At 32.2% G+C, this 22,053-nt stretch overlaps 3 protein-coding genes across 4 annotated transcripts; all 3 read left to right on the forward strand.

The window, feature by feature from the left end:
• The first annotated feature begins 243 nt into the window (after positions 1–243).
• LOC17895723 lies at positions 244–3,005 on the forward strand. The gene is made up of 10 exons (XM_023787633.1): positions 244–669; positions 753–869; positions 1,012–1,112; positions 1,190–1,261; positions 1,377–1,455; positions 1,636–1,716; positions 1,865–1,906; positions 2,115–2,171; positions 2,264–2,410; positions 2,558–3,005. Exons 1-10 carry the CDS (start codon positions 394–396, stop codon positions 2,723–2,725), a joined length of 1,140 nt encoding a protein of 379 aa, XP_023643401.1. The 5' UTR covers positions 244–393; the 3' UTR covers positions 2,726–3,005.
• Positions 3,006–12,271: 9,266 nt separating this feature from the next.
• Positions 12,272–14,872, forward strand: LOC17894433 (WRKY transcription factor 6). Its single transcript, XM_006302005.2, has 6 exons — positions 12,272–12,819; positions 12,985–13,086; positions 13,185–13,340; positions 13,435–13,752; positions 13,849–13,962; positions 14,061–14,872. Exons 1-6 carry the CDS (start codon positions 12,418–12,420, stop codon positions 14,691–14,693), a joined length of 1,725 nt encoding a protein of 574 aa, XP_006302067.1. The 5' UTR covers positions 12,272–12,417; the 3' UTR covers positions 14,694–14,872.
• A 3,619-nt stretch (positions 14,873–18,491) lies between these two features.
• On the forward strand, positions 18,492–21,935 carry LOC17896448 (aspartic proteinase A2). Of its 2 annotated transcripts, none has more exons than XM_023788393.1 (14): positions 18,492–18,571; positions 19,109–19,486; positions 19,561–19,621; positions 19,771–19,865; positions 19,960–20,072; positions 20,172–20,340; positions 20,422–20,461; positions 20,564–20,628; positions 20,713–20,826; positions 20,916–20,980; positions 21,073–21,229; positions 21,306–21,425; positions 21,516–21,604; positions 21,678–21,935. In XM_023788393.1, exons 2-14 carry the CDS (start codon positions 19,115–19,117, stop codon positions 21,760–21,762), a joined length of 1,545 nt encoding a protein of 514 aa, XP_023644161.1. In that variant the 5' UTR covers positions 18,492–18,571; positions 19,109–19,114; the 3' UTR covers positions 21,763–21,935. The 2 variants fall into 2 exon arrangements, with proteins under 2 accessions (XP_023644161.1, XP_006301275.1); XM_006301213.2 differs by having other exon boundaries at positions 18,500–18,603.
• Positions 21,936–22,053: the final 118 nt, after the last annotated feature.

Raw genomic sequence — 22,053 nt, forward strand, 5'->3', positions numbered from 1 at the left:
AAGAAAACAAATTACATTTATCGCAATTAAATGCCTAAGTAACGTCTTAAAACAAGCTTCACACTCTTTAATCCTCCTTTTTTCAGTCAAAACAACAATTTAATTATCTCTTAAATGTTTTAATATTTCTTTCCTAATCAAAAAAAAAAAACTCATACATTGACAACGACACGTCGTCGTTTTAATGAGATTCTTCTTTAACGTCTCTTCCTCCTCCGTACTCACTTGTCTTCATCTCCTTCACTCTCTCGTCTCTCTCACACATTGGAGGGGACTACATGCCAAAATCTCGATTTCGAAAAACCCTAGAGATCTTTCGAATTCGAGTTCCTGATTCTTCCTGATTTCGGATGCAGATCGTTCTTCGGAGCTAAGTTTTCGAGTTTTTTACTAATGCCGCCGCGGCTTCCGTCGTCTCGTCGCGGCGTCGTGTGGTTTCGATGGAAGCTAATTATCACTTTCCTCGCCGCGTTATGTATCCTCGCTCTCTTCAGTATCAATCGTCAGTCAAATTCGATTGCGACGACGACGGTGTCTTCGTCGCTCTCCGTCGCGAGATCTCGTATCCCGCGGCGGAGCACGTACTCCGGTGATCGTCCGAAACTCGCGTTTCTTTTCTTAGCTCGACGTGATCTGCCACTTGATTTTCTTTGGGATAAGTTCTTCAAGGTTCGTCTTTGAGATTCATTCGTTTCAATTGAATCCGGAACAACAAAAAACTGCTTATTTGTTTTGGTGTTTTTAATTGTTAGGGTGCAGATCAGAGGAACTTCTCAGTTTATGTACATTCAGTACCTGGTTTCGTGTTTGATGAATCCACAACGCGATCACAGTTCTTCTACAATCGACAATTGAAGAATAGCATTGAGGTTAGATGCGTTTTCTCTTATGTTTTGTGTTTTTTCCAATTCCAAGTAATGTGAATGTAGAAGATTTGAATTTTGTTATCAGCTACTGTTTTGATGATTTTGGATGAATGATTGAAAAGTTAGAATTGAATCACTTACACAGGTAGTTTGGGGAGAATCAAGCATGATTGCAGCAGAGAGATTGTTGCTTGCATCTGCTTTAGAGGATCTTTCGAATCAAAGATTTGTTCTTTTGTCTGATAGGTCCGTTTCTTTAGTCATTCGACAGTGAAAAGCTTGTATGATACCTTATTCTGTCTGACCAGATCTTTGTGATGCAGCTGTGTTCCATTATACGACTTTGGTTACATATACAGATATCTAATGTCATCACCGAAAAGTTTCGTAGACAGGTAATTTGCGATTTTGAGGTTCATCTTGTGTCCTAGGATATAAATAGCAAAAACAGTGAATGCAATATCATCAGCTAACCTGTTGTGCTATAACTGTGTTACTCTTTGTTTGCAGCTTCCGTGATAAAGATGGACGCTACACCATGAAAATGTTTCCTGTTATACGGAGAGAGAAATGGCGAAAAGGGTCTCAGGTATATATTCTTAGCTTATTGATCCCTGGGCATCCTTTTTAGCTGTGGAAATGAACCTTTGCAGACTTCTTTTTGCATGGTTTTGGTCAATTTAAATTTCTGATGAGAATTAAGCTTTAGAGACAGAGAGTGACAGACTTTTTGTTGTATTTTTGTGAATCTATCTTTGATTTTGTTCAGTGGATATCATTGATCAGAAGCCATGCAGAGGTCGTTGTTGATGATGAGACTGTGTTCCCAGTTTTTCAGAAATTTTGCAAGGTAAAGCAGAATCTTTTGGTACCAGTCTTCTTGGTTTCATTAAGTAGCAGATCACCCTTCTTAATGTATCTGATTTTGTTATAGTTTCATCTGTGCTGTTTTCTTGAAGAAATAACGGATTAGTTGTTCATATCTTTTCTTTTTCCAGCGATCTCTACCTCTGGATCCCAGAAAGAATTGGCTTTATCTTGTAAGTACACTGTCTTCTGGGTCACTTTGATTATATGATGGCTGATATAAGCTGATTGAATCCACAAACAAGCTGTCTCATCAAAATAAAAGTTGTCTCGGTTCACAAAAAAATAAAAAATTGGAAGTTTCTGAGTATTATCCCCACAGATCTCTTATTCATTCTCAGTGAATGACTGATTTTTTCTTAACATTTTGCATTGCAACAGAAAAAGAGACGTCACAACTGCATCCCTGATGAACATTACGTACAAACTTTGCTGACAGTAAGCACAAAAAAAATTATCAAAATCTCTCACTTGGATTATTTCCTTGTTACCCGCTGATTTTAGTATCCCAATCTTGATGATCTCTTCAGATGCGTGGCTTGGAAAATATAATGGAACGGAGAACAGTGACATACACTACATGGAACCTAGGAGCCAGAAAAGCTGAAGCCAGATCTTGGCATCCTCTCACTTTCACATCTGACAATTCTGGGGCAGAGGAAATACAAGGAATAAAGGTAAATTTTTATTTTAACATAGAGGTGTGCAATCTGATCTACGGTTTGGTTTTCCTGGCTAGTGTGTTTGTGCTCATCCCTATTATTTATACACGCCAGTGAGCTGCTGACCGATCTCTGTTTTTGTTTCTTACTTCTGGGTAACAGAAAATCAACCATGTATATTATGAATCGGAGTATCGAACAGAATGGTGTAGGGCGAATTCAGAACCCGTCCCGTGCTTTCTCTTTGCGAGGAAGTTCACTAGAGGAGCCGCAATGCGTCTTTTGAGTGAAGGATTAGTAGACTCATCAACAGATACAACAACCTTATAGATTGGAAAAAGGTAGACACAAAGGTGGTATACAACTAAGAAAGAAGAAACAAAGATTGACATCAGAAAAAAGGAAGTTAACTTAGAATATACAGGCGAAGCATACAGAGACAGTACATTAATTGATCATATGACTGTAGTTTAGTACAAACTACACATCCTTCATGTTATAAAAAATGGTAACCTTATGAGATTCTTATACAGAATTTATAATACATATGTTTTGGAGACATAATGCTATTGTTCTATACGATGATCTATAGAATTGCACAATGGATCTAGCGATGGATTTGATGTTTCTTTTGCCCAATGTAAAGCTCAATTAGTGGTGTAATAATCGCTGAAAGCTCACGTTAGACTAGTCTTTAAGTTTATTGCATGGAGGACATTGATATGCTCTAGTTCCTCATGCATTGGTTTACATAGATATTGTGAAGTGGTTTCCCAACTTACAATACATCATAAGCCTTTTAGAAATGATATTTGTGTGTTCCTTTTGAATATCTACCAAACGTATAAAAACATGTCTCGATCTTACTTGTGTAGTGTTTGATGTGATTGATAAATGCATAGAAACTAGTATAGTGTACCAAACTGTCATCACTTATTTCTATGCATTTATCAATCACATCAAACACTACACAAGTGTAACCTGATACAATTGTGAAAAAAATGTTATATTTTTACATTTCACATATTTACTATAAAAATAATGATTAAATTTGTGGTTGAAAATATATTTAAATTAGACTTAGAATCTAACTACAAGACCCATATTATAACCATTAAACCACCATGAATGGATTGAGATATTAATACAACACAAAGAAAATCCTAACACATACATATGCTATGCAGTATTATATGAATATGATAATGCATTGCTCCTCCTTTAAAGAACATAAAGATCACAATAATCAAAAAGGTTTAGCTTTAATTGTCTTTCTTTGACTGTTATCATTAGACCAAAAAAAAGATCTTTATTTAGATTCCGATGAAATCACAATGGTACATGCATACTTGGACTATATTGTGAGAAAAGGTTATTCTAAAAGCACATGCTAATTTTGTTACTTATATAAAATATATTCCAGTCATGCAGTGTTTGGTGAGATTTAGAATAAAGTTACAAGGAAAAAAAAACAAAAAGTGAGTTAGGATCTTATGTTTAGTATAATTTACTCTTTTAAAATTATTTTATGACTTCTATTAAAGATAGTTTAGAAAGCAAACCACAATTGCAATGCATATATTAAAATTATAGTGAATTTGGAAGTGTATTATCAATCACCAATAGTGAAATATCATAGTGTAAACTTGTATTAGATATAGTTTTGAAAAGCATAAAACCATTGCAATGAATGTACAATACATAACAATGTGATCATATGCATTTTTTTCTATGTTAAAAGGGATCTGATCATATGCATTTGACTTAGTATTAAACTCAATATGCATTTGAGTTAAACAAGCTTAATGAAGATAATATAACTCTCATGTCTTATCTCGAACCAAGACTCACAATAATGAAAATGAATCTAATGGCTGGTGCACCATAAGGTATATTGAATTACTTTCTTCTTAGAAAGGGTTTCATAAGCACAAATAAAGTCTACAAATTAGTATAACTCTTCGACCAAATTGTTCCAATTCTTTTTTGGGAATATTGTTTGCTATGCCACTTTCATAACTCAAAATTATATTACTGCCACTTTGACCAAAACCTTCTCAAAAATGTCAGTTTATCTATTTGTGGCACTGTCACAATGACGAAATTGACCTCGCAGGAAAAACAAAAAAAAGATGATGGACGAGATCTGATGGACCAGATCTGTTCCCCCAGAACTGGTTCGAATATAGTCTACCAAAATTAGTTGACCGAATCTTGTCCATCTACTGACAAAATGTATGATCTATTGTGTAAATCTAGCTAGATCATGAATAAAATCTTCTATAAATACATCACTTATTTCATCATATGGTGAATCACTTGTGGTTTCAAAAGATTTACATGATGGACAAGATTAATTAATCAAAATGGAAAGGTTTGGTCCATCGAAACTAGTCCGTTAGATCTGGTCCACCGAATTTGGTCCATCAGATTTTGTCCATCAGAGATGCAACACATAATTTCGCCGATCGGAATCGAATGGATTTCTTTACCGGAGTAGATGTGGGTGGAAAAAATCTCTGATCCAAATATTTTTTATAATTGTGAAGAGTTTTATTTGTGGTTAGATAAATAAAGAGAATATGAAAGAAGAAGAAAGAGAGATGAGACAAGGACAAAAATTGTCTTTTTAATATATCTTGTGGCAAATGGAAAAAGACTAGAAAAAATGTGGCACTTCATAAAATATTTGTTACTGTTCATAGCATACAATATAATTTTCTCGTACGTGGAAAGTTATGTAGAAAACAAATGAGAGCCTTCTTCTATTCTTCAACATGAAGACAAGAATCTTTTCGCCAATTTCGTAAATGGGCAGTCACAATAGTCGACAGTCGTAAATGGCAGACCAAATCCTTTATATGCACTTTGGCTGCTCTCAATACAAACTTAAAAACTTTTTTATTTTTTGGTTTAATTTGAAAGTATTATTTTGATCTCTTTTTCTTTACTTTTGTAATTTCGATATTAAGATGGCAGACATAGTACGGAACCAACCAATGATTCTTTTCGTCAAACCAACCAATGTTTTTTCTCCTCTTCATGTTTGAAGGCATTGAAACTTTTTTTCTTTCTTTTGTCAACAAAGGCATTGAAATTGATTGTGACTTTCGAGAAGCGAATGAATAAATCAACAGTTCATTTTTCTTCATATTTAATATTTGTTAGGTACATAAAATCAAACTTCTCCTATAAGAAAATATGTTGAATCTAATAACAAAACTTGTTTCTAAGAAACCAAGTGGGATCTGGTCTAGTGGTTTTGTAAATCACTAATTCAACATCAGTAGTTATTAGATAATTTGTAATTCAACATCAGTAGTTAAAGATAATTTTTACGTTTTAGATGTAATTTTATCGACGATTATGAATTTTTACCGAGAAAGATTATAAATCAAAAATTTAGAATTCATACGATTTAAAACAAATTGTTTCGGAAAAAGGAGAAAAAAAAAGTTGTATAAAAGAAGATAGACTGTTAATTTATTCTAAAGAAACTACAAATGTATTTTTTTTTTCATCGATCAACAACTACATTTGTATTACATATATTTTTACATATGTCAAATTAATACGAGAACATGTTAATCTCTAACAAAAGATGATAAAAATGATGCATGATAGTATTTTGGATAAGAGCGTATGGTCGAAAAATGAATAGTCAAAATCTTCAGTTTTGTGTAAAACAAATCTTCGTTGGCCAAAAACTAAGACACCTATGATCTCTATGGATCTCTCATTCAGTTGCAATCACGAGGTCTATGTTAGTCAAAATTAGATTGATAAGAAAGTGTAATCGATAACGTCTATGCTAGTACGTTACCTTCTTCTTCCGTCGTTGAACTTTTTGGCCTCATTGCCTTCTACAAGTTATTTAGATAGACCTCTTTTGGACTTATCCACTCTTACAAAAAAAAAATGTCTATATCTATCGTGTATAGTATACAAGTCTTAATATCCAAAATGACTTAATGCCCACAAAAGTCGATGTAAAAGTTTCTATAAGAAACACCGCCATTGATTGGTCCACACTGGTTCATATTAAATCCTTTTGTCTCATCCCAAAATTTAATATGAGTTCGATCCAACTCTCTCGTGGGAAATCAAAATATTGATACCACTCTTAGAGTACATGGGAAAAGTATACAAGAAAAGAGAATTTTGGATGTTTTCACTATTTTATTAAACGCACAAGGTTTCTTCTTCTTCTCATGTTGACGTTATTGGCCAAAGCAGCAGCCAGTAAAGAAACTTGTTCATATACGATTCAAGTGTTTTCTAATAAAAGAGATGTTAGTTTTCTAGTTGGATTAGAATATTATCATATCGAGTCTTTTTCTTAAAACCTATAAACAAATTTTCTAAAATTTTGGTTAAAAAAGTGGTCCATAGTATTTCGTAGTACGCGGCTAATCATTTATGAGATGAACACATATCTTTCATAAAAAGTTCAAAACTCTATTTGGGAGTAAACTAGTAATAGATTAAAATAATATAGAGTCTAGTATAGTAGTTCAAGATAGAAGAACTGTAGACATATCAAATTATTACAAAAGTCCAAAATGTATGAATGGAAATTCTTAAAAAATTTCACATATAAAGATTTAAATTATATGAAAATTTTGATTATTTCACTAAATTTTATTGAAATTTGTTATTTTTTTGTTTATAGTCATATATTCGAGTTAGGTATGTTGCTAATCCTTAAAGTGAAATGTAGATCTGAATAAGAAAAACCTATAATCTCGAATATAATAGACGAAAATTCCATATTTAAAATACATAAATAAATATAAAAGATTTTGAAATAGTTTTGCAAAACTCAAAACTCTTGGCACATTTGGTACTTCTAAACCATTAATATTACACCAATCTAAGCTGACTTAAGTTATTTATTATTTTTTTTTCTAATAGAAGTACAGTATAAGATGAAATAAAAATAAAGAAAAATGGATTTGATATCAATCTTGGACGGTTGAATAGATATGAAAACATTAAATTTTCACCGATGTAGATAATATTTCTGACTACGTCAAAATTTAATACCTTATGGTCGGATTCAAATATAAAACCTCTCTCTCTCGTACATTGGTACGTTAGATAGAACATGTCTCTCATGATCTCATCTAGCTATATGTATATGTAATTAGAAGAAGTACAAGAACGATGTCATAAAATAGAAGTAGTAGTACAGAACCAAAACTATGTTGACACACATGTAGTTAATCAAAGTGTGAAAAGCATAATCAGTTTAGTCAGATGAGTTTACTTGCAAAACCAAAACTTGTATGTCCACAAAGATTTCTACGTCATGCGAACTTGATAGGCCACGTTGTGTAGTTGTTGTTGTTGTAGTCTATCATGTTTTGGTCAACGCAAATCTGAGACAGCTCTGTACATTTTCTTCTATTTTTCTTTGAGTCATTTAATTTTTTTGGTGGAAAATTAAATTGTATTATCAATTCACCCTTAAAGACTAGTACTAAATATTATTTTTTCTTAATAATCTGATTATATAAATCTCTAATTACTTTAATTTTTGTAGTGGACCTGTTTGTTGACATCTTACACGGTTTCTTGGCTCCTTCCTCAGTCTTAAATGTAAAATGGATTTCAATATATAATCTTTCCTACAAGTTAATCAAATCATAAAAGTTCATATACGGCAAGTACTGTGGAGTTTTAAAACTATTAACAGAGTTCTTGATAATGAAGAAACCTTTTTTAGAAAAAAAAAATAGAATTATCATTGACCTGCTCATCTATACATTACTAAACTGAAGCAGAGATTATGCCATATAAATTTATCTAGAGTTAATAATCCGATAAAATGCGATTTTCTGGTTTGCTAGATTGCAAAGAGTACTCGGATTTTAGATACTTTCGAGTTTTGACTACTGATTTGTTTTTGTATTGGAGTAAGAAATTTTCAGCTTATTAAAACGAATTTTTTTAAATTTTATTTTTTACTTTACTATTTTGCTTAAAAATACATGATTTCTAAGATCCTTTCTAATGTAACCTCCAAACAAAGCTCTAATTTTTCTCTAAATATACGTCCAGTTTGATTGTAAAAAATGAATATTATACGAATTATTGTAACTTGATATTTCATTGTGAGATGTATATAATTTTTTTCTTACATGCTAGTATTATGAAAAAACATAAATGCATCGTGAGAATCCGTGAGCTTATTTTTCAACAATCTAATCTTTTTTTAAACAAAAAAATTTATAAAATAAAATAAATTAGTTGCCCATACATTACAGGTAAATATTAAACACGAGGGGCGGAGAAAAGTGCCAAAAAGGTCAGACGTAAAGAAGAAAAATGGAGATTTTCTGTAATCTTATAAAATTAATTAGGTGATTAGAGAGATAATTAATTAAGAAAAAGTCAAAGCTGATGACTAGGTCGTGTTCCGGTGGACAGTCAACAGATCTGTACATCGCTTTTGTCAGTACGTGGGAGCCCTCCTCCTTTACAATAAGATCTCTCTCTCTCTCTTTCTCTCTCTTTGTCTCGTTGTCTCTTCTCATTTCTACGTGTGTGGACTCAAAATATATAATATTTTTTTTTAATTCATCTTCTTAATATTTTTTTATAAAGATCATATCAAACAAGGTGACACGTTTCTTCACAATCTTAGTTATTTTAATTCAATCTGACATTGCATAGTTTTTTTTTGGTCAAATATTTTATTAGGTTAGTTGGTAATTTTATGTTGTAATCATTTTTCTGGTTAAAAGTTTATGATATAATCATTTTTCACTATTTAAATCATTCAAATTTGACGGTAAAATTATAACAAAAAATAAAAGAAATAGTTTTTACTTATCAAACTTGGCGTTGAAAAAATATCAAATTATTGTGATTATCTTAATTAGTGCTATTTTAAAATAACACGAGTTATTATTTTCATAATCTAACAATCGAATAAACGTGAATGTGTTACTTCTTTGTATACTTTGATCAACTTATAATGTATCCTCTAGCTCTTTCTATTTTTGGAAGCTAGTTTTTCTATCGGTGGCTAATCAAAAGGTGTAATATTGTACACCAACTTGGGTTCGAATTTATTGGAAACAGTTGTTCGTTATATACTTTTGTGTACATGTTGAAATTGTCCAATGTGAATTTAGTACATTGCTTAATTAATATATGAATTGTACAATATATAATATAGTCTGAAAACCCGTTTATCATGAATTTATAGGTTTGGTAGGAAAAGTCAATATACTATAATCTCTTATAAATAAAACTTAAACAAATTTATACTTAATTTTTTTTTAAAAAAACCATTTTTTTCTATTCCAAATCTAAAACATGTAGTATGTACTATTATTAGATTATTATAAGTTATAAATTAGAACTAGATTTTAACCCGCGGTATACCGCGGGACGACATTTATAAAATGAATTCTTTTTTATTAATTTTGATTGGTATATAAGAGTGTACTGCTACATTTTGATTCTTAATTCTATGATTTAACCCGTAAGATATTATATGATAATTTATTTATTATATAATCGTAATTTGATCAAATTAATTAAATAAGTATAATATTTAAAATAATGAAATGATATTGACATAATATTTGTTTACATAATATAATTTCATATTAAAATATTTTGTAAATTATACTATAGTAGACAACCCGTAAAAATATCTATAAACATAATTATATAAATTATAACTCGTTCCATCATATGACCCGTGCTACACAATTATCATTAATACTTTAGTACTTCCATTTTGTATCGTTTGAGTAATATACACCCGTTTCTAAAAATTCAAATTGCAACATATGCAAAAAAAAAATTATATTTTTATCATACATATGTTTATGTAATAATATAAATTTAAAAACAAATAAGATCATATAAAGATGTTGGAGAAATATTTGATTTCATAGGGAGAGATTTTAGGAAATCTTGTTAAATGTAATAAATATCGATTTCTAATTTTGCAATTTTATTATGATTTAATTATAAAATTTATCTTAAACTTTTTCTATTTAATCAAATGGCAAGGGGTTAATTATGAAAATATCACAAAATAAAAGGGTAAAACACAAAAGGTACTTTAAAAATGTTAATATAGATATATATATGTACTTTCATTATACTTATACAATGATTTTTATTTAGTAAAGTACATGATTTTTTAATGTCCAAATCATATGTGGTAACCATGATTTACCAAAACTTAATTCGGTGTCAAGCAAAGAACATAATATAATCGATTTGGTCAAAAAAGAATAATAAAAAAGCATAAAATCGACTTTGTTTGGGTTGTATTCAGTATTCAGAGAACCAGGTCTCATTTTTTTGGGGTTTTTTTTTTTTTTGGTTTAGACAATTAGAAAACGAGGTTTACTTGATGAAAAAAGAAACTATGAGCTTAGAGTTTAAGATAATATTATCAAAACTGCCCACAGAAGAAGTAAGACTTAACGACCGGCGTAACCGGTCTCCTGTCATGACTATAACAAGCCGGGCCGTCAAAATCGTTGACTCAGTTAACCACATCATTTTTGTATTTTATTTTTCTTTATTTTTTGTTATATAAAATTATAAATTAATAAGTTTGAAAAACAAAGAAGAAAAGAAAAATAATAAAAAAGAGAGAAAGGTGTAATCACGTGGAACGCGCCGGAGTAAACGGGGCGGTGGATCAAACTTTTCGTCGCTTAGAACAAAAGAGGAGAGAACTAGTCAATGCTCTTTCTTCTTTCATATCACAACACACACACACACACACACACCAATTTAATATGAAACGATTTGATTTACGCCACATAACCATTTTCTCGTGATTTTGACATCAATACTTTCTAATAACCAAATCCCTGTTGATCAGGTCATCCTTGTTTAGAAATTTCAAATGACCTTATTGATTAATGAAAATCTCTTTTAAATCTATAATTATTTATGTTTAATCGGCGATAACATGGTTTTATAATATAACGGTTGAAATCGTTGTTTGTTATAAACTAAATAGCGGTTGAATCATAAAAATATATTTTTTGACATTTAAATTATATTTTAAATTCTTTTTTTTGCGATGAAACGGTTTATATCCAAACTGTAAATTATCATTCCGAATTGATATCTTTATGATTTAAACCATAACGATCTAATCGAACAAAAAAAAATGGAATTAAGCATTTGTGTGTGATGAAATGGCTATCACTTTATTATAGCAAAAGATGGAAGTAAATAATACTTTATAATGAAGAAAAATCACTAGATTATAGATGCTTTTAGGAAAATGTCTTAAAATAAATTTATACTCATATAAAATATAAAATATATTTTGAATACAGGAAATTTATATTAAATTTTAGCATAAGACTTATTAGTAGTTTGCTATCTTGATAATAGATTTTAGTAATATCAACGTTGTTAATAACAAAAAAGCTGTTTGACGAAATACATAACGTATAAATCTATTGTAACTTGTAAGACACATTTGTAAGAAGAAATACATTTTTTTATATAAAATCTAACTCTTAGTATTCACTTAATCAAAAATTTACAATTTATAAACCCTACTAAGTAAATCATAAATCATAAATCCAAAAATGTTTTAAAAGAATTACCTTTTTTTTTTCTTCTAATTTAGACTATTTCTGGTCAACGAAAAATATAGCAAACAAGGACCTTCTTTTTTTTTGTCAATTTCCATGAAAATGAAACGGGTCTATATATTATGGGTCGGGTCGTTGCCGAGCAAATGACGCACTATCTGACGTAAAACTCCCAATGACTTTTTTTTCCTTTCTATAAAGTCACCGGAAAAAATAAAACTCGAACTTCATTAATTTATTTAAAAGAGAAATCAAAAAAAAAAAAAAAAGATCGGTCCACGTCCCAAACCCTTTTTATAGGAGAGTCTTATGTTCTGGCAGAAGACTTCACAAACTCTTTCTTAATCTCTCTCTTTCGACCAAACCAAACCCCAAAGAAAAAATCTTTATTCTTTCGTTAATCTCGTGATCTTCTTTCTTCTTCTATATATGGACAGAGGATGGTCTGGTCTCACTCTTGATTCATCTTCTCTTGATCTTTTAAACCCTAATAATCGTATCATCGCTCATAATAACAATCACCGACGCTTCTCGAATCCTTTGACGACGACTACTATGTCAAGAATTGGCGATGGTGATGAAGATGGTGATCATAATGATCAGAAGACGAAAATTTCAACCAACGGTAGTGAGTTTAGGTTTCCCGTGAGTCTTTCAGGTATACGTGACCGTGAAGATGATGATTTTTCTTCCGGAGCCGCCGGAGATAACGACCGTGAAGTTCCCGGCGAAGTTGATTTCTTTTCCGACAAGAAGTCTAGGGTTTGTCGTGAAGACGACGGTGGGTTTCGTGTTAAGAAAGAAGAACAAGATGATCGAACTGACGTAAATGTAAGTACATACGACTTTTTCAATGAATCATAAACGAATGTTTAGGAATTTGTTACAAAATGGTTTTGTTGTATAATTTGTTACAAATATGAATTATAATTGGAAAATTCAAAAAAAATTTCTTTTGTAAAGTTATTTATTTTATTTTTATTATTTTGAATATAGACTGGTTTGAATCTTCGAACAACGGGTAATACAAAGAGTGATGAGTCAATGATCGACGATGGAGAATCTTCTGAAATGGAAGATAAGCGTGCGAAAATTGAGGTAATTTCTAATTTACTTTTTTACATTTTTGAAGTAATTAATAGATGAATTGAACTAGTCAATAAATTAATTGATTAATATTGTCTTTTTAATTACAGTTGGTTAAGTTACAAGATGAGTTGAAGAGGATGACAATGGATAATCAAAAGCTAAGAGAATTGCTTACACAAGTGAGCAACAGTTACACTTCACTTCAGATGCATCTTGTTTCACTAATGCAACAGCAACAGGAACAACAACAGAGCAATAATAAGGTAAATAATGATTTGATTTTTAAGCCAAAGTAAATAGAATTTACCCTAAATGAACATAGGTGATTAAATATGGTGAAACTTAACATGATATTAGGTAATAGAGGCTGCTGAGAAACCTGAGGAGACGATAGTACCAAGGCAATTTATTGATTTAGGCCCTATGAGAGCAGCGGGCGACGCGGGGGAGGTTTCGAATTCTTCATCCGATGAAAAAACTCGTTCGGGCGGTTCTTCTCCGGCCAACGAGGTGAGAGATAGGAAGAGACTTGCGCGCGAAGAAACCCCCGAAACCGAGTCTAACAAAGTTCAGAAGGTGAATATTACTAACCAGTCGACATTTGATCAATCCGCTGCTGAAGCTACGATGAGGAAAGCCCGTGTATCGGTTCGTGCCCGATCAGAAGCTCCCATGGTAAGTTGATTTAGATAATATGTATTGACGATTTTAAACATTAGACCTATATAATTAAACTAGAGATTAATTATGTTTGCACTTTTGGCTTTATAGATAAGCGATGGATGTCAATGGAGGAAGTACGGTCAGAAGATGGCTAAAGGGAATCCTTGTCCACGGGCTTATTACCGTTGCACGATGGCCACGGGTTGTCCCGTTCGCAAACAAGTAAGTTTCAATCTTAGTAACAAAACATATATTAGTGTTTTCAAATGTATATACGTTTGAGTTATTGGCTTATAAGTTTGATTCGCAATGACTTATAGGTTCAACGTTGTGCGGAAGACAGATCAATTCTGATAACCACTTACGAAGGAAACCACAACCATCCTTTGCCCCCAGCCGCGGTGGCAATGGCTTCCACCACCACGGCTGCGGCCAACATGTTGCTATCCGGGTCAATGTCTAGTCACGATGGGATGATGAACCCTACAAATTTACTAGCTAGGGCTGTTCTTCCTTGCTCAACAAGCATGGCCACAATCTCAGCCTCGGCTCCGTTTCCCACCGTCACATTAGACCTCACCCACTCTTCTCCACCACCTACTAATGGTTCCAACCCTTCCACTTCCGCAGCCGCCACTATCGACAACAACACGCAAAATAACTCATTGATGCAACGTCCACAGCAACAACAACAACAACAGCAAATGGGGAATTTACCACCGGGGATGCTACCTCATGTGATAGGACAAGCATTGTATAACCAATCCAAGTTCTCAGGGCTTCAGTTCTCCGGTGGCTCTCCCTCGACGGCGGCGTATTCTCAGTCACACGCGGTGGCTGATACAATAACGGCACTCACAGCTGACCCGAATTTCACGGCAGCTCTTGCAGCCGTTATATCTTCTATGATCAATGGTTCGAACCATGGCGAAGGAAACAACAAAAACCAATAGAAAATAAAAAAATACAAATGTTTTTTTGGTGTCATCAATTTTTTTTTTCTTTTTACAATTACAACTGGGTTAATAGGAAACAGAGTTTTAAATTTCATTGATTCATATTTGTTCTGTTTCGTAACCAAAAATTCCAGTAAATATACAAAAAGAAAAATATATAATTTAATTTTCGGATATGTATTTTTGGGGAAAAAATGAAATATTAGTTACGTGCGTAACTTAAATTAATACACATCACATGTGAGCGCCGATACATAAACCTAATAGTTTGGCCGTACCTTGAATAAAAAGATAATGTAGAAGATATCATCAAATAAGTGTTCTTACATAATGACACACTTAATAATTCATAACATTTAATAACGTCTTTATAAAAAAATTTGCAAACGGTCAATAAATGCTGCCACAACAATTTGACACGTAATTTGCTGTCTAATTAAGTCACCTAAAAATCTGTACACTTTAATAATCGTTAACAAATAGAAACAACAACTTCCTAGAAACTACGAGCTCTGAAATGTCATGAAAAATAAAATAAAACTGAAAAATAATTAAGGTGACCAAAAATTTAGGCAACAATATAAAAGTAAAGTTTAGCTTAGTCAAATTTCTTCATTTCTATGAAAAAATAGAATTATCAATGATTTTAGCCTAGCCGATATATGTATATAGTTTTGGTAAAAATAATTTAAATATGTGTAAAATATTTATTAATATAGTTTACAAATTTGATTTGATTTGCAAAATTAATTGCTAGTAGTATTTTATTTTTATTTTCCAAACTTTTTAAAATAACAGTGCATATAATTTAGCAAAAAAAAAAATTATATTTACATAAAGAAATTTGTTTTGTAAAATATAGAATGGAATAATAAATTAATAATATGTCAAGCTTTGGAAGGAAGCAATACGCAAAAGTACGTTGTTGACTTTCCGTGCAACTCCTAGTTGACGTGTAGTCATGATCATGATTTGCTACAAGTCTTTATTATGCTTACTATTTTAATATTGCACTAAAAACCAAGTTTCTACATATTTCACACTACAATCAATATTGCTTCCGATCCGAGATGCCTCTCGATCATGCTAGTGATCTCTTGTTTTTTGTACATATTATATTTGTTGGAAGTCCCCCAATTATAATCATGTTATCGTTTCAATAATGGTTCTAGTTAGAGAGCTAGAGGTTATGTTATTGTTTCAAGGATGGTTCTAGTTAGAGAGCTAGAGGTTTCTATTTGAACGTTTCGATTCTATAACTCTTTTTTTTTTTGGTGATTAATTATTTTAATATTACATAAAGATAAACCTTAGTATATGGTTTTAGGTACCTTTTTTTTTTGGTCTGTTAAAGATGATTTTAAGTTTTAAACTCATTTACAAGCTAGCTCATAGAACTATAAGCTAGCTCATAGAACTTTTTTTGCAAAATTTGAAAGATATGAATTCATGTGTATATATATACACTTTCTTCTTGAAATGAACTTTACTAATTAGAAAAAGGGAAGAATCTTAAATGAAAAACGGTGGAAGGGTATAATATATAGTTCTAATTACTTATTTTCTTAAAAAAATAATTAATATGTTTGAACTCTTTGAGAAATCATAATGTACATACTACATATACAGACAATGATACAATATTATTTTAATTAAATGAAGAAAATGCAAAGTCATGGATTTACAAAAGCCGCCATTTATTATTTTGCAAGTTATAAAAAGAGATATGGGATGTTCATAAGGTTAGCGTGAGGTCGAGAAGAGAGACTTCTCTACGACTTTTGACAAAAATGGAGTCGTTGAGTCACATGTATGCATGTGGTCATACTTGTTTTAACCCATTCGTCGTCGATCTTTAAGACTCTTTCCGAATTCATCAAATCTTATTGGTTGTTACAATATGGTTGGTATAACCAATTTGATCAGTCCATTGGAAATATTTAGTTGTCGCGTTGATTAACATATATCAGTCGTTTTATTCATGCAGAAGATTATAAATGTCAAGTAAGTTAACTCAAATTGTAGCTGCGTGTGGACACTTAGTTAACCACTTGGATTTTAATTTTATTTATTTTGTTCGTTTTGATGCTTATCGTTGCAGGTTTGCAAAAATTACTTTAATTAAATATTGTATTGCTCCTAAAATTAATAAAATAATTTGGTGTAATTTGGACATTAAATACTAAAATAATTTTATAAGAAAAATTCGTGCTGAACTTATTTTCGACCACAATTAAAGATATATTCAAAATATCGTATTAAAAATTACAAATTCTAAAATGATTCGAGCATTCGAGATGGGCATAGACCTCAGTTGTCACAATCCTGATTGTCATACGCAGTACTCAGTTTGAGCTCTCATAGCATGTTTGGTTAAACCCCATGGTTGAGGATGGAGTAGATAACCCAGACAATCAAGTGCAAATTCGATACTGAGAAAAAGATGGTTATTCGCTCTTTTTAGATGTTTCTAGCTTTGTGATTCACATGAACAACCTAATATTTTGGGCCAATACAATCATGTAAAATTTGCTATGTTAAAAAATAAAAAATGGTATAACTACATATTTATATAAGATTATGAAAGGTAAAAAACATATTTAAATAGGTAACTTTGTAATTGATAAATGATTAAAAATAAAAACTTTAATTTTGCTGGATGAAGGAAATATACCCATTCATACTTTTTAGAATTTTGTCAAACGTCAACAAGAATACATTAGCTTTTAAATACCATAAGAATATGGTAATATTTTATATCATAGAACAATGGAAGCGTAAAATTTCATAACTAATAAAATTTTAACTGATAAATGATTAAAACTAAAAACTTTAATTTTGCTGGATGAAGGAAATATACCCATTCATACTTTTTAGAATTTTGTCAAACGTCAACAAGAATACATTAGCTTTTAAATACCATAAGAATATGGTAATATTTTATATCATAGAACAACTTGGAAGCGTAAAATTTCATAATTAATAAAAAAATTTTGATGAAAGACATAACTTATTAAAGCTGAAAAGCTAAGTAAATCAATCAAACCAAAATGCAATGCACATAAGATGTACATAAGAAAGCAAGAGACCAATAAATTACTTTATGATTCTTTAGCCTTTGACACTTCTTCTCTTCTTAAACAAAATAAATAAGTTCCAACAGTATCATCCACGAGTCTCAATTGGTTTTTGAAGAACTTATAGGAAGAGTTCTAGAAATGGTTAAGTAAATGCATCCAATTCAATTCTATTTTATCTTTGAGCTCAAGTTTATTAACATATCAAAATTATCGTTCGCCAGTTGTGTATAATTGTTCATAATTTCGTTTTTGCTCAAATCTTCATGTTTGGAGCATTATTATGGAATAATGTGAATCACATACCTAAGACTTATGTGGACATATGATACGGCATGGTTAAATATGGGTTTTTGTTTATAAAGCGTATAATAATATTTTGTTAAGAGTCGTGTTCATGAAACTGTATCTTGTGATAATATTACTAATTTCTCAATTACTTATACTGAATGTAACTGTAGTTGTTTTTATTTATATAAGTTTTATTTAACTTATTGCAAACAAATGTTTGGTGCGTCATATCTTATCACAAACGTCAACGGCCAAAAACAACTCTCTTGTTTAATCTAGTAAAATTCAACGGCTTAGATCAAACGAAACCAAGTGGGTCTCACTCTCAATGTCGTGGCTTCATATTAGTTCCTCGAAATATGAAACCGTTGTGGTCTCTCTGACCAGTCTGATGCTTAAAACATCTGGTGAGTTCTACACTTCTACTCTGTGATCTATCATCTCATTACCATTTCTTCGTTTTCTCCACCCCCTAATATATTCCTGAGTTCTTGATCACAATCTCAGGTTTTCTTGATAAATCTGTCTGTTCTTTCAAGGTTTTTTTTCTTCTTCTTGAATTTAGTTTAATGATGTTTATCCAATATTGTATTTTGCATGTGTGTGTGTGTGTGTGTGTATTTGCATGTCTGTTTTCTTGTCTTCATGTTATTCAAACTTCAAATCTGGTTTGTTTTTTGCATGTCTTAACTTTGATTCATGATGAGTCTTTTGTTCTGCTTTGCTAAAACAGAGTCATTTTGCATGTCTAATTTTTAATCTCAGGCAAGTGAGCATGTTGTAACACTCTGTTTCGATTTGTCACACATTCGTTGTTATTAATCGTTTTAGCTGAAAAATTCATGGTTCTTGATCTTGTTTTCGTTATATTACTTTGATTTTAAAGATTTATTGATTGGCTAGTTAAAGATTTTTCAAGAAATTAATTTGTATATTTTCTAACAGTTATCGTTGTCTCTTGTCAATACTCTTATTTTGCATGTTCTGCTTTGGTGACTCCTATTCTGTTTCAGCTTGTTGATTTCACTGCTTTTGATTATTTAGGTGAAAATGGTTATAGACTCAAGAAAGGTTGCGGTTTCACTCTTAGTGTCGTTGCTGTTGTTTGTCTCCGTATCTTCTGAGAGAAATGACGATGGAACATTCAGAGTTAGCTTGAAGAAACTGAAGCTGGATCCTCACAATCGACTTGCAGCACGTTTTGGTTCAAACCAAGAAAAGGCCTTAAAATCTTCTTTGCGTTCGTACAGCAACAATCTTGGTGGTGACTCTGGAGATACTGACATTGTAGCTCTCAAGAATTACTTGGATGCTCAGTACTATGGTGAGATTGCTATAGGTACTCCACCGCAGAAGTTTACTGTCATTTTTGATACCGGAAGCTCTAATCTTTGGGTACCATCCGGGAAGTGTTTTTTCTCGGTAAGCTCGCTTAAGACCATTTGCTTTACAAATTGTTGGTGTAACAGAGAAAACTTATTGTTTTCTTTATTTAGCTTTCTTGTTTCTTTCATGCCAAGTACAAGTCTTCACGTTCAAGCACCTATAAGAAGAGTGGTACGCTCACTATCTCTTTTGATTCTTTCATCTAGAGCTAGTTACTAAGCAATGGATATTTTTCAGTAGGTCACACTATAGATTAAGTTTCATGCATTCATAGCTTATGTGTAAGAACACTTTGGCTCATGATGGAATACAATGTGTAGGGAAAAGGGCTGCAATCCATTACGGCTCAGGATCGATCTCTGGTTTCTTTAGTTCTGATGCTGTCACTGTTGGTGATTTGGTTGTCAGAGATCAGGTAAAAAACTATACCCTAGCTTCTACTCGACACTACTTTTAATGACTATATGATTTGGTTTTACTATATATCTGTTCATTGCCTATCTCTTCAGGAGTTTATTGAGGCAACCAGTGAGCCAGGTTTAACATTCCTGGTGGCTAAATTTGATGGTCTACTCGGTCTTGGATTTCAAGAGATTTCTGTTGGAAACGCCACTCCTGTTTGGTATGCATGCACTTTTGTCTAGTTTTGGACTGAGGTTACTTATTTTTTCACGCAGTTTGTGATGCTTGATGTGCTGACTGCAAACTTTGTTTCTGACAGGTACAATATGCTCACTCAAGGCCTTATCAAGAAGCCGGTGTTTTCATTTTGGCTTAACCGTGATCCAAAGAGTGAAGAAGGCGGTGAAATTGTATTCGGAGGTGTTGATCCAAAGCATTTCAGAGGAGAACATACATATGTTCCTGTGACTCAAAGAGGCTACTGGCAGGTTTGTTCTTTTATTGATTTTCTTGGTTTGCTATGAATGTTTCATAATCACGTCTCATTCAAGCTACTATTTTGGTTGTAGTTCGACATGGGTGAGGTTCTTATTGCTGGTGAATCTACTGGTATGTGTAATACTCATATCATCATGAATGTTTTGTTTTTACAAAAAAAAAGATAACTTATTTGAGAAGTCACATCTCAAAACTTGATTTACTCTTGCACAGGATACTGTGGAAGTGGTTGTTCCGCGATAGCAGATTCGGGAACATCCTTACTTGCAGGGCCAACGGTAAGCAAATTTCACAAGTTTATAGCATTTTCAATTTGTTTGAGTATCTGTTTGCTGATCTTGAAGTTTCACATTTCTTTCTAGGCTGTAATTGCCATGATAAACAAAGCTATTGGAGCATCTGGAGTTGTTAGCCAGCAATGCAAGACTGTTGTTGACCAATATGGACAAACTATTTTGGAATTACTTTTGGCTAAGGTAAGAATATTGTTACTATGATACAGAACGAGATGAATCTTATATGTTTTTTTTTATTCATGTATATGCAACTCTTTCACTTCTTTCAGACTCAACCAAAGAAGATCTGCTCACAAATTGGTCTTTGCACTTTCGATGGCACCAAAGGGGTCAGGTAATGATATTTTTATGACGTAATGTAACCATTGTGTACATAGGCCTTCTCTAATTTTGAGTGTGGTATTGATTATTGAATAATGTTTATAGTATGGGGATTGAGTCAGTGGTAGACAAGGAAACCGCCAAATTATCAAACGGTCTTCGAGGTGCGGGTTGTCCTGCATGTGAAATGGCGGTTGTGTGGATACAGAGCCAGTTGAGGCAGAACATGACTCAAGAGCGGATTGTGAACTATGTTAATGAGGTAACAAGAAAATTTCCATTACCATTATAATACCAATTTTATTGTCTTCCTGAAATTTAAGCAATGAGATCCGCAGATGTGCGAGCGCATGCCTAGTCCAAATGGAGAGTCTGCAGTTGACTGCTCACAACTCTCTAAAATGCCTACTGTTTCGTTCACCATTGGAGGCAAAGTCTTTGACCTTGCTCCAGAAGAGGTATTTGTTTGAGTGCTGATATTAATCGGATCAAAAACTTGAGATCCAAGTAAAATTTTTGTGACTGATATCATTTGTGTGAACTAACAGTACATACTAAAGATTGGAGAAGGACCAGTGGCACAATGCATCAGCGGGTTTACCGCACTTGACATCCCCCCACCTCGAGGACCTCTCTGGTGAGTCTCGGGGCACACTAGTGTTGATTATTGCCTTATACAAATCTGATCTTGATTCTTGATTCTGGGGCAGGATACTGGGAGATGTGTTCATGGGCAAATACCACACGGTCTTTGACTTTGGGAACGAGCGGGTTGGGTTCGCAGAAGCTGTGTGAAAAATGTAACATCGGTTCGGTATTCTGTTTTTGTGTGAGAGTTTATTGTGTAATGTTTATATGGAAAGGTTTTGTGAGTGAAGCCTCGTTATTGTGAACAATGTTTGAAGCTTTGAGGATGTTTTCTTTCTAACTTGATCAATAAAAACCCTCTTTTATATAATTTTACAACATATATGATTCCATGTTCTTTTAATCGATTACTAAGCAACCTACACATTTGCAAATTACTGAAGTTCATTACAAAACCAAACACAACATGAAATGGTATCAATGATTTAAGAATTCACA

The sequence above is a fragment of the Capsella rubella genome, unplaced genomic scaffold, assembly GCF_000375325.1.
Source record: "Capsella rubella cultivar Monte Gargano unplaced genomic scaffold, Caprub1_0 scaffold_2, whole genome shotgun sequence".
NCBI classification, from domain to species: Eukaryota; Viridiplantae; Streptophyta; class Magnoliopsida; order Brassicales; family Brassicaceae; genus Capsella; species Capsella rubella.